This window comes from Schistocerca cancellata, chromosome 11 (assembly GCF_023864275.1).
Source record: "Schistocerca cancellata isolate TAMUIC-IGC-003103 chromosome 11, iqSchCanc2.1, whole genome shotgun sequence".
NCBI classification, from domain to species: domain Eukaryota; kingdom Metazoa; phylum Arthropoda; class Insecta; order Orthoptera; family Acrididae; genus Schistocerca; species Schistocerca cancellata.
Genome location: NC_064636.1, coordinates 35,747,352 through 35,764,645, shown reverse-complemented (window position 1 = coordinate 35,764,645; position 17,294 = coordinate 35,747,352). Strand labels below are relative to the sequence as shown.

General features: G+C 39.6%; 1 protein-coding gene across 1 annotated transcript in view; it reads right to left on the bottom strand.

Annotated features, from left to right (window-relative positions):
* The window catches only part of LOC126108156 (zinc finger protein 239-like), a 96,515-nt gene that overhangs the window by 55,462 nt on the left and 23,759 nt on the right, over positions 1–17,294 (bottom strand). The window contains exons 4-7 of the mRNA XM_049913400.1: positions 15,154–15,222; positions 14,163–14,219; positions 12,959–13,027; positions 11,454–11,510 (exon numbers count right to left, since the gene is read on the bottom strand). Of these exons, the coding sequence (XP_049769357.1) occupies positions 11,454–11,510; positions 12,959–13,027; positions 14,163–14,219; positions 15,154–15,222 (252 nt within the window). The remainder of the gene's footprint in view (positions 1–11,453; positions 11,511–12,958; positions 13,028–14,162; positions 14,220–15,153; positions 15,223–17,294) is intronic.

Genomic DNA, 17,294 nt, shown 5'->3' with positions numbered 1-17,294 from the left:
TTCTCGCATATAGTTCATCTTGCATAAAAGGAAATTTGGTTTCAAACCACCATTCGCAATATTTCCCCATGACCTGTTAGAAATAGGTTTATTTCAGTAGTTGTCAGAGAGCACCAGATACTAGGTGTTACCGCACTTGCGCAGTTACGATGACGTAGGAAGCCAGTATGTTTGTGCGTGTAAAACATCAAAAGATCTCACATTATGTCATAAAAGAAACAAGACATCAGAGGATACTTCAAGACCATCGGAAATTCGTGAACCGTACTAATATGCATATTCATATGTCCAGATTCGTATGTAAATTTCCTTGGAGTACCAGTACTGTATTATCTCATGTTTCGTTCTTTATTATGGTATAATGCCATACGAGCACTTGAAATGCAGCGAACGGTTGAAACTAGCCAATAGTGTGAAATTAAACACTTTGTTTCAAATAAATTGACTACCTCAGTAGAAAAGATTAATAAAAGTCAAATCTCTTTAGAAAACAGACAAAAATAACTTCATTGTTCTGCAAGGCAATTAATGCTTGACTGTCAGGAAGGTGGAAATAAAATCTAAAACTAGTGACATATTTTACCTTCCGTAATTATTCCAACGTATTTTAATTCATTTGATAGCTACCCACCGCAAAAATCAGTTTGTTGTCATTTAACGTGAGAGCAATAAATGAAGAGGAAGCAACAAAATCACTGAACTTAAACACAGGTCACGTGGCGACGACCCACCTCTCCACCACAACTCAGACTGCTCTGTGCATCAGCCCCAGATTTACTATATTTAAGAACTGAGGCAATATTAGATAGTGGCACCCAGCCACACATCTGTAACCAGAAGCGGGAGAGGGTAATGCTGATACGAGACTCAATTGTGCATGCGCAAGAGCCCGCCCGCAACTGCTCAAACGAATCTAATTTAAACAGTTGTCACATCACTCTCATCGGAGGCAATTTGTTGTTATGAAGCATTGCATAGTCTTCCTAAAGCTTTAGACACACTTTGCTGTCGGCAGATGCTTGTACGAGCACTGTGTTGTGTTGTTGTATACGGTGCATTTCCTTTGCAACTTAAGTTTTATTTTCGTTTTTCTTTCTCTCGTTCATGTTTTGTTGCTGCATTATCATTCTGCAGTAGTGGGATACAGTAATATCCTTTGTTAGAGTATTGGTTCTTACCATTCAAAAAACACAAAAATTTAACTGAAAACTAATACAATGAATAATTCTCCGAGTTCTAAACAATTCTCGGGTTTTTCCCGCTTTTCTCCCGGATGAAAAAATTCCCGGGTTTTTCCCTATCTCCCGGTTGTCCCGGGTCGTATACACCCAGTCATCGCATTCTGTTGACACCCAGTGGTTCAAATATGCTCTTCTATTTAAAGCAACTGTAGTTTCCCATGCAGTTTGCCTTTGCTATAACTATCAACAAGGCACGTGGGTCAATCACCTTGTGTGGCGATATTAAACAGCCCAAGCAATGCTGGGTACTGCAGCAAGTAATTCTATAAATGTGGAAGAAGTTTCGTCAAATTATTTGCACGTTATCAAGAGACGTGAAATTTCCAGATATTGTGTGTGTTGCTGTCATTAACGCCACGTGGGTATTTCAACGTTAACAAAGTTACTGTTTACTGGATCTTGAAAGAAGTTTTATTGTGCGTCAGTCAATCAATTTGACCCTTCATACTGTAATTTTCAAATTAAATTTTACTTTGTGGGTAGACAGACTGACAGCTATGAACTGCTTAGGGAACATTTTACTTGTCTTGAGAGTTAACAAGCTGTTTCCATTGAGTGACTTGCAAATCAAGAAAATTGTTAAGTATACATCACTATAATCTTATGGAGTGGTGCATAGGTTGACTTCAGGCCCACAGTATAAGTAAAGAACCACCTACATATCTGGATGTAATCGCGAACTTCTTCCTCTTAGTTGTCCAATAGCCTAGAAATTTGTTAAATAACTAAGAGGGCAGTTATAGTCTGTTAGTAGCTGAATTACTAGGAGGGAACATGTTTGAGGGGCGAGAGAATTCACTCAGCAATTTACTGAACACAGCTGATATGTTCCATTTTGTTCACTACCTATGTCCTTGGCAACTGTTAAGTTGCAACTACTTCGGTAGTTTAACCCTGCAACTGCTGGGGACGTTTTAACTCATCATGCCTCACCGTTCCCTGGCGCACCTGACGTGTTTAAGCACGGCCCTCAGTTTCTGTACAGCACTAAGGATGTGTTGAGACGTACCGTGCCACTGGCCGTTTCACCGTTAGGGACAAAGGCACACAGAGTCACAGCTACCTGAGCGTGACAGACACGTAAATGCGCACAACTGTCTTTCTGCCCTGCTCTTCCTGTAGCTGTTCAGTGGTCTGACTGTATGGTTTGATAGTGGATACATGTATGTTGCTGTGTTCCCTATTTGACTTCACTTCCTGTATTTTCATCAGTTTTCTTGTTTTCTACGGGAGAAATGTCACATCGGTGTGGTTGCACAGATAGAGAGATCCTGGATACGCTCACTATGAGTGACAGTGAGTGTGAATTATCTGACGTTGCTAGCAGTGATGAGCCTTCAACAGAACCTTGAAGCTGTAGTCCTCAGTCCTTTGCATCAGAGGGGAGAGCAAGAATTACAGTCAGCAGTTCCTCTGTATCCGAGAAATTGGAAAGTGACAGTGAAACGGTTCGGAAAAGACCACGCTTAAGTGACACGTTTCACTGGAAAGAAACCGATTTCCAGCCATTAATTATTGGTTTGATGAAGAGTTCAGGACAAAATGTGAACTAGATACTGACCTAAGTATCTTTCATCTTTTGTGATATTTATATCTGAAGAACTGTTGCAATTCATAGCAGACACTGTAACATTACGAGTCAAGATAGCTGTAACGGAAATTGAATAGCGGAAAGTTATCATTAAAAACGCACGCCGCGCGATTTGTGACGATTTGTTTGGTCATAATAGTAGTAACATGCTTTTGAATACAATTAAAATATAACAGCGATACCTGTTTAGTGTTATTGGAAACAATATGTAGTAAATTAATGAGTAAGGTAGCCGATCCTATAAGAAGAGGTGAAATTGGGCATATTAAGGTGTTTTGCTTTATGTCGACTAAGCCCATGATACGGCGTCTTTTTTTCCGTTTACTCTTGGAAAACAAAAAACAAACAAGTAACGAAGTGCTAATTGTGCGTTGTGAAAAATATAGGGGCGAATTTTAAATAGCTACAGTGTATAATCAGACTAACAAATGGACATTCAGTTACGGGAAATAGCGGACAGCGAAGTGTGGTCATTAAATTGAGTACACCTACAGGGCGGTCAATTCCGGGATAAGTCTATTCGCATCTCACGAGGGACGCGGTATTGAGACCGGTTTTTTTTTCTTATTATATCACGGAGAGTGGGCTTCAATTTATAAAAAGGAGAAAAGCTGTATCATTATCATTGACTGTTGGTGTTAAGCAACCAAAACTGTTCATCAAAGGGTTTCGGTGAATGAGTGGTGAATGCGAAATGAAACTGTGAACGAAGTTATGTTAAATAAAGCAGAAGAGACAAGACAGTTTGGTCATATCTGTTATTATTCCATCAACCGTAACATTTCTTCTCGTTGTACGAAGCCTTTATAGATGATCGTTATGACAATTTGCTTTAAAGGGATCTCGTTACGAGTTAAGTTTTGGGGACCTGGTCAACAGGGGATAGTTCGTAGATCTTAACTACTGCAGCTATTCTGGAATCAAGTGCTACCGTGACCGTTGTGTGTTGTCAATGGCATAAGGCAGGCTGTTCCAGCTCGTCGGCTCCGTCGTGAGCCGCGGAGCGCTCCCTGCTCCAGGGAGCCGTGTCGCTCGCTGTGACCATTCAAAGTGGGCCGGCACGCCGGCAGGTGGCACGGCAGGCTGAGGCATGTGGCAAGGCAAGCGTTTTGATGTGCCAGTTGCGTCTTACAAGATCGACAACCTCGTACTCTTAGCTGCTAAGACGTGGTGACATGCTACACCAGGAAATACGATGTTCAGGAAATAAATAAGGAACAACTGTTTTACAAATTTATTGGGCCTCTTTAGCTTGACATTTTCTTTTCATTACAAGATCGGAAATATCTGGCGTCAAAGTGTTTGCAGCGTTAATGCAGAGGATGGCCTTTATTGTTGCATCCTGAAGAAACGATCGTTCCTTACTTTTTACTCTTTTCATTGCTGAGAAAAGCTGCCCACAACAATACGTAGATCCCATAATGCAGATGATCTGAGCGGCATCGTTGTGAAGCTTGGGAAATGTTTTTTGCTGTAATGAACGATACCATCGTGACAAATCCAACGTGTTGTAGTACCTCTCTTTCAACAAAGTTGAATTTTGCAAATCAATAATCTCCAACTGAAGTGACGATGACAAGTATCGGGGGAAACTGAAAAAGGAGTGCTGAACACCGTAAGTTCCATTTCCAAACTAGTGAGATCTCGGAATCGTGTTTCAAACGACGTGATGAGCTGCTTTAACTTTGCTTGGTAATCGCCGAAAGTAGTACCTTCAGGTAGTTTTAAAGAAGCAAGACGATTGAAGAACGTTAAATGTCCATTACTCATCTGCCTCTCAAATAAACGTAACTTTTCCATGAACGCTTTGATCTGGTCGTGCATGTCAACTATTAGCTGCCCTTTGCCCTGCAATGACAGATTTAAATTATTCAGATGCATAGTTATGTCAGCTAGGAACGCCAGGTCTGATATCCATTTTATATCTTTCAGACAACGCATTTCTTCCCCTTTCATTTCGAGAAGAAGGGATATTTCCTCACGAATGGCAAAGAAAACATCAAGAACTTTTCCCCGACTCAGCCAACGAACTGTACTGTGGTAAGGTATATCCCCATATTCCGCTTCCATATCTTTCAGGAATCCTTTGAATTGGCGATGATTCATACCGTGACACCGCACAAAATTCACACATTTCACGACATCTTTCATTAGGCCACCTAGCTCTACTGTTTCAGCACACAGTGCCTCTTGGCGAACAAAATAATGAAGAGTCAAAATGTCTTTCCCGAATTCGTCCCTGAGTTTATTTTTCAAACGAGAAGCAAAACCTTGGTGACGCCCGATCATTTGTGGTGCAGCGTCTGTCGCTACAGAATGGAGCTTATCCCACGGGAAATCCATATTGTCCACTGATTCACAAACAGCTTCAAAAATGTCACGTCCTGTTGCGGTGTAATCGAGTGGTACCACATCCAAGAGTTCTTTAGTTACTTGCAGCTCCATATCGACACCACACACAAACACTGCCAGCTGAGCACAGTCCGATATGTCGGTGCTTTCGCCAAGCGCTAGCTAAAATGCAACAAAGCTCTCCGCTTTTTCCCTGAGCTGTGTCTCTAAAACCGCTGCCATATTCAGGATTTGATGAGACATTGTTTGCTTCGACAGGCAAACTCAGGCAAACCCCTTCAATTGCCTGCACCTCCCTTGGAAACAAACATTCTGCAACTGCTACCATGCACGATTTTACGAGTGGTCCCACCGAAAACGGCTTGTCACTGGTCGCAAAGACGTGAGCGATCCTGTAGCTTGCTCGAATTGCAGGTTCAATAGTGTTTTCTCCGCTCTCATTCACCTGAAAATTATAAACGCATTACAGAACACGAACTATGTTGCATGTTTCGACACCCTCCGTATTACGCCTCCTGGTATGTCGTTCTTAAGCCTGGCTACCAATTCTCTGCGTGCAACGCCTTCTACCTGATCGTAGTGCGCTGCGTGAAGACGTGTATAATGTCGGTGTATATTTTACCTCCTTGCAGAATTAAATACCTTATGACATACAAGACACTGCGGACGACCATCCCTCTCAGTGAATAGAAAGGTATCCTCCAATAGAGGTACAGGGCTCCCGCGGCTAGTCATAGCTGTCATTGAACACGGATTATTGCGTCAGTTGCGGCTGCATGCGGCCAGAGGGCAGTGAGTTCGCTTTCCCCCTCCACGCGGGCTCCGAGCTGCCGCAGTGAGCACTCCGGAGCGCTCCGGCTCCCTGGAGCTCGGTTGGAACAGCCTGGATTAAGGTCATCATATCTCATGCTCTAAGATCGACGCGCCTGTCCTCTTGGTATAACGGTGTCTCACTATAACAACGACAACGCCGACGGCGAAGGAAGATACGGTAGAACACAACAAATCTATTTTACGTTTACACCAGAGAAAATAATACAGAATCTGCGAATTCTCAACTGTCAGAGTGGAAAGACACTGGATTTGAGGAAATTTATTTTTTATTGCTACTTGCCTTCTAATAGTGCAAGTTAAAAAGTTAAAATTAAGTGTTTATTGGTCCAGCGATACGCTTCTGAACACACCATTTTTCAGCGAAACTATGTCCTGAGAACACTACACTTCAGTGGTAGCCTTGCGAGTGTGGAAGTGACAGTCTATTTAAAATTACGATGATTGTTGACAAAGTTCATAAGACGTTTCATAATTCATTTCGTAACCATCACAAGCTTTGTATCGATGAAAGTCTCTTGGTGTTCAAAGGATGATTATCTTAAGCAATTTATTCAAATCAAGCGAAGCAGATTCGGAATAAAGCCATTTGTACCGTGTGACTGTCAGAGTGAGCATTTTCTGTCTCAATATGGCTCATGAAATTCTTTTCATTATTCTTCTTCTTCTTCTTCAGAGAACACAAAGTTGTGCAATATGGTCAAATTTTTTTGTGTACAAAAACTATTGCCCAAGGTATTACAGCTCAAAGTCGTCAAACATTCATGCTGGCTGTAATCAGTCCAGAAGTGTTCAGTGCAGGGCAGGTTGGACAGCGGGGTCCAGGGGACGGGCACTTAGTGCAGGCAGCCAGATTACGCCGCAGCGCCTCAGCATGTCAAGCAAGTGGTGCGTCTCCAGCAGTCAAAGGATTAAGTTACAACACTGCCCGAACGAGATTACACTGTCTGCAGCCAGAAATGTTTTGTATCTGTTATTTGGTTTGAAAGTTACAAGTTGTGTTTAAGGAACTTTGTACCCACGTCTCTGGATACTACCATTTGTCTTGACCTGTCACGGTGATCCAGGTTTTGGTTCCCAACTCATTTCCTGGTGCAAAATGTTTCACATGTAGGAACTGTGCTGTGTTGGAAGGGAAATTACAGTGTTGGTGGTGCTGTTTACGTCACATGTTACTGCAGCTAGCATATGTATTGGGCCATCAGCTATATGGCACGACATCTTGTCAGTGTGTTGTGTACGTGTCTTTCAGATTGACCATTTTTGTGGGTTTGCATATTACTGTATATTGGTTATGCCTACTACTAACTGTATTGACATCAGTTAAGTTTGGGGTACTGAATGTTAATAAACTCTTTTTCTATGCTCTATTTTACGGAAGAATCTCGTTGTTGTTACTCTGACTGTGTACCGTATTTACTCGAATCTAAGCCGCACTTTTTTTCCAGTTTTTGCAATCCAAAAAACCGCCTGCGTCTTAGAATCGAGTGCAAAGTAAGCAGAAGTTCTGAAAAATGTTGGTAGGTGCCGCCACAACTAACTTCTGACGTCGAATGTATGTAGCGCCACACAGGCATGCTTTGCAGGCACAGAGATAAATACTGGCGCCAAAATCTCTGCGTCAGCAAATAAATTTTAAAAAAAGGTGGAAGACGAGCTTTTTTCTCCGCCCCGAGTTTCGACCACTGCATTTTCATATATTATCCAACGAAGTAAATACAAATTCCATATTGTTCATCTTCGAATGTAGCAGCATTTCAATGTACTACGAAAATCCGATTGGCAAGACTGTTTGGGATGTTTGTCAATATGGCTCTACATTATGAATTTTTTCCTACCTGTGAGAAGACGCGGTTGTTAATGGGAACTTTTATGAATTGTGAATCACATGCAGTATTCTCTTCACCATGAGGATAATACGAATATAAACATTTTGCCATGTATTCTTTCGTGTTTGCTGCTATCTCATTTAAATCCTGTCTGCCTAATAAACTACAAAACTAGAGTGAGACAACAGCAAACGCGGAACAATATACGTATCATGTCATGTTTATATTCGTATTATTCTTATGCCTAATAGTGATACAGTCAGAAATGAAGCACGGCAATTGACTAGATTTTTAAATCTAAGATGACTAATTTCTGTGCAGAATGTAATGTACTAAAGAGGCGTCTGCAAAGATTTTCAAACGGAGAAAAATTTTCACCAAACTCTCGTTCAGAACATCTTCTATCATACACTGTCTATTATTTGGTTCTTGTTGATCATTATCAAAGAAAGCGGCAGTATAAGTAACAACAAATAGCAGTCTCTTGCCATTTTTTTTTTAATTGTAAGCGCGCTAGCGCGCACAAAAGCAAGCCTTGCCGCGAGCGGCGACAGGTCGTAAACGCTCATTATTAGAATGCGACAAACAATGCATGACACAGTGCAATAATGCATTTTCAGCTTAGAGTGAAGTAAACGCCTATAACAAAGAGAACGGCAGATCAAAGAAAAATAAGCAGTCAATTCAAACCAGACGAAGCACGTGAAAAAGGAGGGGTACCCGTATAAATACGGACGGAGCGCCTGACGCATAGCAATGGCTACCTGGTAAAGCTTAACTGCAAAACTCACAACTCGAACCAAAATACTATAGCTGTATCGTCAATCATTCGGCCTAAATTGTGTCTCATATTACAATGGGTCAACTTTGTTTCAGTTTGGAGGTGCGGCCTAAAACTTTTCTCTCCCCTTGAATTTCGAGTCTCAAATTTCAGGTGCGGCTTAGATTCGGGAAAAAAATTTTTCCTTGATTTCGAGTCTCATTTTTCAGGTGCGGCTTAGATTCGAGTGCGGCTTAGATTCGAATAAATACAGTATTACATTTTGCTGACAGTTTCTGGGATTTCAAATTGTGCTGGGCATGATATATTTTATTTATAGAACTGTCATTCCAATCTTGACTAGCATGCCCGTCTCCATTTTTTCCACTGAGCGGGAAGTTTTGTTTTACTAAATATTTATGCACTACTACTCTGCTGGTAAAAATAATAGAAACTAACTGCCTGTCATTCAGAGGATGTAACGTACAGGTACCGTGACTGCTATAGTGGTACAGTTCCCATGTGGCTAGGGGATTTTACTTAAGTTGGTTGCACATTACATAACCGATGGCCTGTAAACTGTTGAACCTTACTATGTACATTATGTATGAGTGCTTTGTTTTAACTTAAGATATTTGGTTCTCAAAACTTTTAATATATATAAATATGTTAATGTTCGTTTGTTCAAAACCGTGCATCTCCAAAAGTTCTGGACTGATTGCTTCGAAATTTTGACAATATGTTGAATTCTAATATGGGTGTCTTTAGGTATCTACTACTTTAATTTATGTATGGTTTTAATGCATATATTATATAAATACATATAATGTATAAAATGGTAACACTTACAAAAATTCTCAAAATGTACTTCAAATTCTTACACGTTACTGTAATAAATGTTTAGACACACAAATTAATATATGTCCATTTCCTCGAACCCCTCTGTCCATCTCCTCTCTCCACGTCCTCTCTCACTTCAAGCCTTGTTTGTTATTGCAAACCTGGATTCTGTAGTAGTATTCAAACCATAAACACAATTTTCAACTTTTCCGTTTGCTAACAGTGTTTCACTTCACTGTGTTTTGTGTGTGTGTGTGTGTGTGTGTGTGTGTGTGTGTGTGTGTGTAATAAAATGTTCAAAGTTATCTTTGCCTGACGGCGACCTTTACTGAAGTCCAGTGGCGGCTAGCATGCTGAGCATAGTTGTAGCTCTGAAATGAGAGCAGAAAGAAGATGATGTGACCTGTTGTTGAAATATGACGTGTGCCCACTGCTGCTTTCACAGTAATTACCAAATGGCATTAGTAAGAATCTCATTTTAACTACACCCCTTTTAAAGTCAAAATTATTCTTTGAATACAGTTTGCCATAAAAATAACCTCTTACTGCAATACATCACTAATCTTTTCCAATGCCTGTTCATGGTAGAGGCTATACTTATTGTTCAATTAATAGTCTTGCATTTTAAAAACATACTGCTTCACAATTACAAGTTCAAAGTAATTCAGATTAATTTACCTTATATTTGGGATTTATTGTAAGCAAATTTCTAAATCTTGCATTTATTCCGTAGTGTTAGCCATATTGTACCAACATGGCAGTAACAGTGAAATTTAATGGTATTCCAAATGCAAACACACACTTTATGAAACTGAATGCTACTAAGAAAAGGTGTAAGTGAACTAATCTATTTAAGCCTGTTTCATTTAAGGCATGTATCCACTACCATGTAACTTCCACAAGCAGCTTGTGAACAATTTCCTGAAGTGTTCAAATTACAGCAGAAGCTCACACAGGTTATGTTCCAGGAACTTGTTGGGAATATTTGCTGAAGTGTGTTAGTTGAATCATGGGTAGACAAGAGCAAGGTTACAGTATCTTTCTGGGAATGTCTTACATAAATTTCAAATACCTCTTCTCCATTTTACGATTAAATAATTGAAAACAGGACACAAAAATGCAACAACAACTAAACTTTTAGGACACCTGTACTGCTATTCTACTGCTTCGTGTATATTTTTTTAAAAAAAGTAGTATTCGGCAATGGCAAAGTCCCTTCTCACTTCATTGGCTGAACTGGCCATTATGTATGCTTCAGGGTTTCAATATTACATTCATTTTGGCCCATCCAACTTTATGCTTTTCTCCTTTTTGACACAGAGATGTTGAAACCGATATTGAACTCTCAAATCTTCTGGAAGAGTGAGAAAACTTCCAGCAACTGACAGATACTTGCAGCAAGAAAACACTTCCACTAACTTGCAGAAGTCACTTCTGAGAGTCTTGCTGGAGGGGGGGCACTTCAACATCAAAAAATTTGGAGAAGCAGCTTCTCTACATGTACCTTGTGGAAGTTTACTTGAAAGAGGTCACATGCCTGACAAATCTCTCTGGGGTAGTACTCTGATGCCGCCACCAGTCAGTTTATCGACTTCACATTCAAAATGCATCATAAAAGGTAGTTTTGAGTTTTAAACTTTTAGTATATTGCCCTACCCCACCCTCCCTCTCCCTCTCTTGTACTTGGCTACAATGGAATCACATGCCACTATACAAATCCTGTGCATAAGAGTAGTCTTATCACTAAATTTTCATATAAATAACAAATAAAAATAAAGAAAGGCCCAAAAATCTGCGAGGTTCTTCAGACCACTGATGACTATACACAAAGTGGACCACTGGTATTAAGATGCAGGCTTTTTAAATTAGATGCCTGTAAATATTTAGCAAAATTTTCTGTACCACATACAGTTAGAAGAATATTACAGCGAGTAGAATTTATGAAAATAAATAAATCGACTTTAATGAAACAAAAAATTTCAAAGAGTAACAAACACAAAAGTACTTACAATTTCCTCTTTGATTATTATCTGTGCTGATTCACGTTCATTCTGAAACGTAGAAACCTGTGAACAAAACAAATAAGTAGATTAGCCTCCTTCTACAGAATTACAGCTGCTTTAACTGAAATGTAAGCAAATGCTAGAGTGTGATAATGGTCCCCACCCCCTGAAATCTCTGTTGTGATGACAGCCTGATCTGTGGTGAAGAGTGTTTGGGTTAAGTTAGCACGTAATAAGTTAGTTATGAGTTGGTGAAGCTACTGAATGTGAATGCCGAATAAAGGTTGTCAGGCTAAAGTCTAGATCAGAGACAGCACTGGTCACTACGGTATTTCCCTACTGCTCACAGGTTGGCAATATGTCAGCTGCATGTAACCAATGGGATGATAGTTTGACATAACCAGCGAGAGGTGAGAAAGGACAATATATTTGTACGAGCTGCTTTGAAATGTATAATCTTGGCTGTTTCTTCCGAGTATGTCACAATGTCTGAAGCATTGTTAAGATGGGACCTGGGAGCACAGATTATTTTTCCATAGTGGATTTCACATCAATATTGACTTGAGAATATGGCAATACTCCTCCATACCTTGCTTGGAAAAATATAGTCTGCCCACTGCCCTCTCACTGGTGGTACAGAGACAGCAGCTAACACAACTCCTTTAGTTCCCCCAGCCCCCCCCCCCCCCCCCCCCCCCCATACGACCCCAATACGACACTGCGAGTGTTGAGAATACTGCTGCATGTAGTAAGTATCAAGATAAATTGACATAACCTATATTAGATAATGGGTAAGTCCCGAAGGGTACTTTTATGTGTATTATTTACTTATATCATACGTAAACAATGGAAAATGGATGGGGCAATAGCCCACTAAATAACTTCTACCAAACCAATGCACAATTCACAACTTAATATATTTCTTATACAGGGTGTTCATTTTAAGTAAAGACAATGAAATATCTCGAGAACTACACATGAGATCCAAAAAAAGTTTGATATGTTGAAGGAATACAACATTGTGGATGGGATTTCCAATTAGAAGTTATTGAATATTGGCATGTACTACCCTCACAGCATAGAGGTGGGTCCACGTGCCACTGAATATTAAAGGGCTATTGAGTAACATGTCACAAATTACAACTGCTTATCCATTTCTATTCCTCCAATTACAGTGCCATCTATGGAAAAACGAAGAAAATGCTTCAGACAACACACATGTAGATTTTGCTGTAAAAATCTTAATCTGCAATAAAAACAGGGGTTCCCATTGAAGATTTCAAAGCCAGTCCCCCCCTCCCCACCCCACCCACATGCAGGGTGGTGGTGGTGGTGGTGGTGGTGGTGGTGGAGTGTGGTATCAGTGGAAGTCACCCTCCAAGACAAACAAATTGGAATTATAACTTTTTTTGATTTAATTTTCAGTTTGAGATATTTCAATGTCTTCAATTAAAATGAACACCCTATATATTACGTGCACAAGTACTATATCTGGAAGGAACATAGCTTACCTTGGCACCATTTGTATCTGCTGATACATTTGGGAGACCCAATAGCTCTATCACCTTGTCACCAAATTCCTGAAACAAAATGTCTTTTCTTAGTAAAAGCTCAATCCTGACGTTGGCTAGTATCTACAAATTACACACCTTAAAATTGCACACCTTATGTGTGAAAGTTATGATAAATAGTTCATTTATTCATTCATCTGAATAATATTTTTATCACTAAACACACACTTGCAATAATTACTAGAAACATACATGGTTTTGCACAGAAGACAAATATTGGAATAGTAAAAGTAACTACAAACTAACACATAGTTACTTTGTCCCAGCACCACCTTAAGTTGACAGTTATTTCTGAATAATGATATTGATCAAAAGCTTATCACTGATTTCAGCCATATTTACACATTTGTCAACAAATGCCTCCTCTACTGTGAAATATACAGTTAGCTTCACTTCTTGCATTTTGTCCTCCGTCTCAAAGGAGTTCCACATAATGCCTCTTTATTTCTGCATGACTTATGCAAGGCTACAACCACTTTACACCAGAGAAAATATGCAACTTCAGAGCGCTAAAGACAAACTGGACTTCAATACCCCAAGACAGACTGACATACTGCAAACTCACATAAAATAACACGCTTAAAACTTTTTAGTAAATTTCCAATATCTGCTCAGCACTTGCTATGTAATATTTTCAACTTTCTGAATTACAACTTGTTACTGAAAACCCATTTTACAAGATATCAGAACATTTAAAATAAACATTACCAATATTTCTTAAAGATGTGGAATTGAATTATAAGAACCTCACTGTAAAGCTGTTAACTGTACATTTAATGTCTAAACCTATTCTTCTATAAGAGGTCAATGGTGAATAAAGAATATAACTGAATTGGATGCATTGTCCAATAGGTGCTGCTACCTTCTTATATATACATAGTGAAGTATATACCTTCATGCCAACAAATTTGTAAAATCATAAATACACTTTTAAGTTCCCAATACCACACCCTTGGTGACTGGTGTTGTATACTGATAATGAGATTCACATTTTTATATTAGGTGTTCATAGAATTCATTTTAACAAAATTTGTCACACAGTATTCAGTTGTGTTACAGTAGTTAACAGGGACCAGAATTACAGAAAGTAAATAAATAGAACATAAAATAAAAAATTGCAATGAGAAAACACAGCTGTACTTACAGTTTCCTCTTTGATTATTATCTGTGCTGAATCTTGATCATTCTGGCATGTTGAAATCTGGAAACAACAAAACAAGAGAGTATAGTTAGACTGACACTACAGAATGGGAGCTTCTTTAACTAAACTAGAATCAATGGCAGGAGTGTGGTATTGGACATCACCCCCGAAGTCCCGGTTTTGGTGACAGAACAATCTTTAGCCTCACTAGTTGTCTAGGTTATGTTGGAAGGCAGCATTTGGTAGCCAGTTGGCGAAACTGCAGATGTGAATATCACACTAATGCTCTCAGGCTAAAGTGTAGATCGGCACCAGAATCAGCCACAGTGGTGTTTCTTTACTGCTGACAAATTAGCAATCGTCAGCTTCACATACCCAATGGGACAACAATTTCACATAACCAAAGGGAGGCAAGAAAGGAGGCAACTTATTTCTACGAGCAGCATTGGAATCTATATACTTGGTAGCCACGAATACTTGGTTGTTTCTTTTGAGTATGTCGTGATTTCTAAGGTGGTTGTCAACAGTGCAATCAGAGCTTAGCTGCTTTTTTCACGTACACAGCAGATCTCACATCTATATTGATGTGAGAATGTGCCACTATTCCTTTGTCTCTTGTTTGGAAACACATCTGCCCACTGTTCCCTCATTGGCTGTGCAGAGCTGGCTACTGACACACCCCCTTCTTCCCATCACACCTGTCAGCTAATGCTCACAACACTGTTGTGCAGAATACTCACGTACACCACTAACCTGATCTATAAATTTCACCACTTTACGTTGCAAAAACTTAATGTCCAAGATAAATTCTGAAAACCTGCTTCAGATAACGGAAAAGTCTCTGACGAGTATTTTGTACATGTATTGTACATAAATTATAAAAACTGAAGTGTTCCCCTATGTAATTCTGAATGAACCAATCTACTATTCGCAACTTAATATGCTTCTTACATACTACATACAGAAGTGTAAATCCGGAAGGGACATAGCTTACCTTGAGACTATTTGCATCAGCCGATACATTATCGAGACCAAACAGCTCTATCACCTTATCCCCAAATTCCTGAAACAAAATGTCTTTCCTTAGTAAAGGCTCACCCCTTACATTGGCTAATATCTAGAAAGTATACACCTTATGTGTGGAAGCAATGGTAAATGGTACATTCAATCTTATATTTGTATATTTGAACAATTTAACATTCGGAACACACACACACACACACACACACACACACACACACACACACACACACACACACAATTTGTTCTGCATGGAGTACAAACGATGAGGAATGACACTGAGCAAAAGCTCATTGGTGATTTCAGCCTCATTTACATACTTGGCAACAAACTCCACCTCTACTGTGGAGTAACTAGTTAGCTTTACTCCTTATACTTTGTTCGCAGTCTGTATTTAATGCAGCTCTTCGCACCAGTCTGTCCTTTGCAAGGCTCTCCACCTCTGCACAACTCCTGTATGCCACACCAATTAGAAGCTGCTTAATGTATTCCAGTCTCTGTCTCCCTCTACAATTTATACCCCTGCACTTCCTTCCACTACCAAATTAAGCATTCCTCAGTGTCTCAGAATGTGAGAGTGACCAACTGCTTCTTCTGGCCACATTGTGCTGTAATGTTGCTTTCTCCTCAGTTTGATTCAGAACCTCTTCATAAACTGAATTGGTTTGCGGGAAAAAGAACTGTGTAAATTTTTCTTACTTTTCAGGAGAGACAAGAAACTTATTGTTAAACTATTTGACAGACTGAACTGAAATTTTTGACATTTGTTGCTCGCTACTCATATATACTGTGAATGAAAATAATTTTCATGCCTTCTAAAAATATCTTATGAAAATAATTTGAAAATTTATAACACAGATCCTTTCTCCAGTCAACAAAGGACTTTAGCACTTTTATGACTATGTTCAAAATTAACACATTCTGGACTAAATCTCAAATTCATTAACTAACTATTTGAAAATTATTTTCAACTGAACATGAAAACAGCTGCTTCATAGAATTCAAAGTTCTGGATAGTTCATAATTTGTCAAGGCAAGTTATCACTTGCAGTCGGTCATTTCAATATCTCTTCATAAAAAAATCTCAGCATCTTCTCCATGGATGTACTTAACCATTTTCTGAATATCTTCAGTTTTCTTTTTTATTGATTCTAACCTTTTTCCATCACATAGCCTTTGCAAGCCAATTTGAATCGAAGCACATATAGTTTTTGCCAGATTAACGGAGTAGCTGACACAGCTGTTTACAAAGGGCAGCATGTCACGACTCCTGGCTTTATTGCGTCATAACGAAATTCTTTGAACATTGCCACAGAATTCCCCCCCCCCCCCCCATCTCTTAACGAGGCGTCTGGCGTCTTGAGATGGGCCGTTTCCCTAGATTGTACATTTCTTTTGTACTGACGAAGCCACCATGTGTCAAAGTCCATTATGTCTTCACATTCCACCATAGCAGTAGAAATACTGTTTGCTATGATGTCCACATCTCTTTAGGGGTGTAAACTCAGCCACATTCTTTAGAGACTAATGGAAAAAAATGTAGAAGCCTACCTCAGGGAAGATCAGTTTTGATTCTGTAGAAATGTTTGAACACGTGAGGCAATACTGACCCTACAACTTATCTTAGAAGGTAGATTAAGGAAAGGCAAACCTACATTTCTAGCATTTGTAGATTTAGAGAAAGCTTTTGACAATATTGATTGGAATACTCTGTCTCAAATTCTGAAGGTGGCAGGGGTCAAATGCAGGGAACGACAAGCTATTTACAATTTGTACAGAAACCAGATGGCAGTTATATGAGTTCAGGGGCATGAAAGGGAAGCAGTGGTTGGGAAGGGAGTGACGCAAGGTTGTAGCCTATCCACAATGTTATTCAATCTGCATACAGACTATCAACTGTGCTAGGTTCCAGTGTGCCGGTGGTCAAAGGGATGCCACAATGGTGGATAGTATTGGGACAGTTTAAGACGGACAGCCGCGCAGATGCGTAAACGAAACACTCAGTCTAGTTTCTAACAGATAAGGAACCGGTACAAACGCAGGACGGTGGTTCGATCTGTTCCCCAGAAAGTACTGTTGAGGACACTTAGGACATTGAGGGACCGCATACAGTGG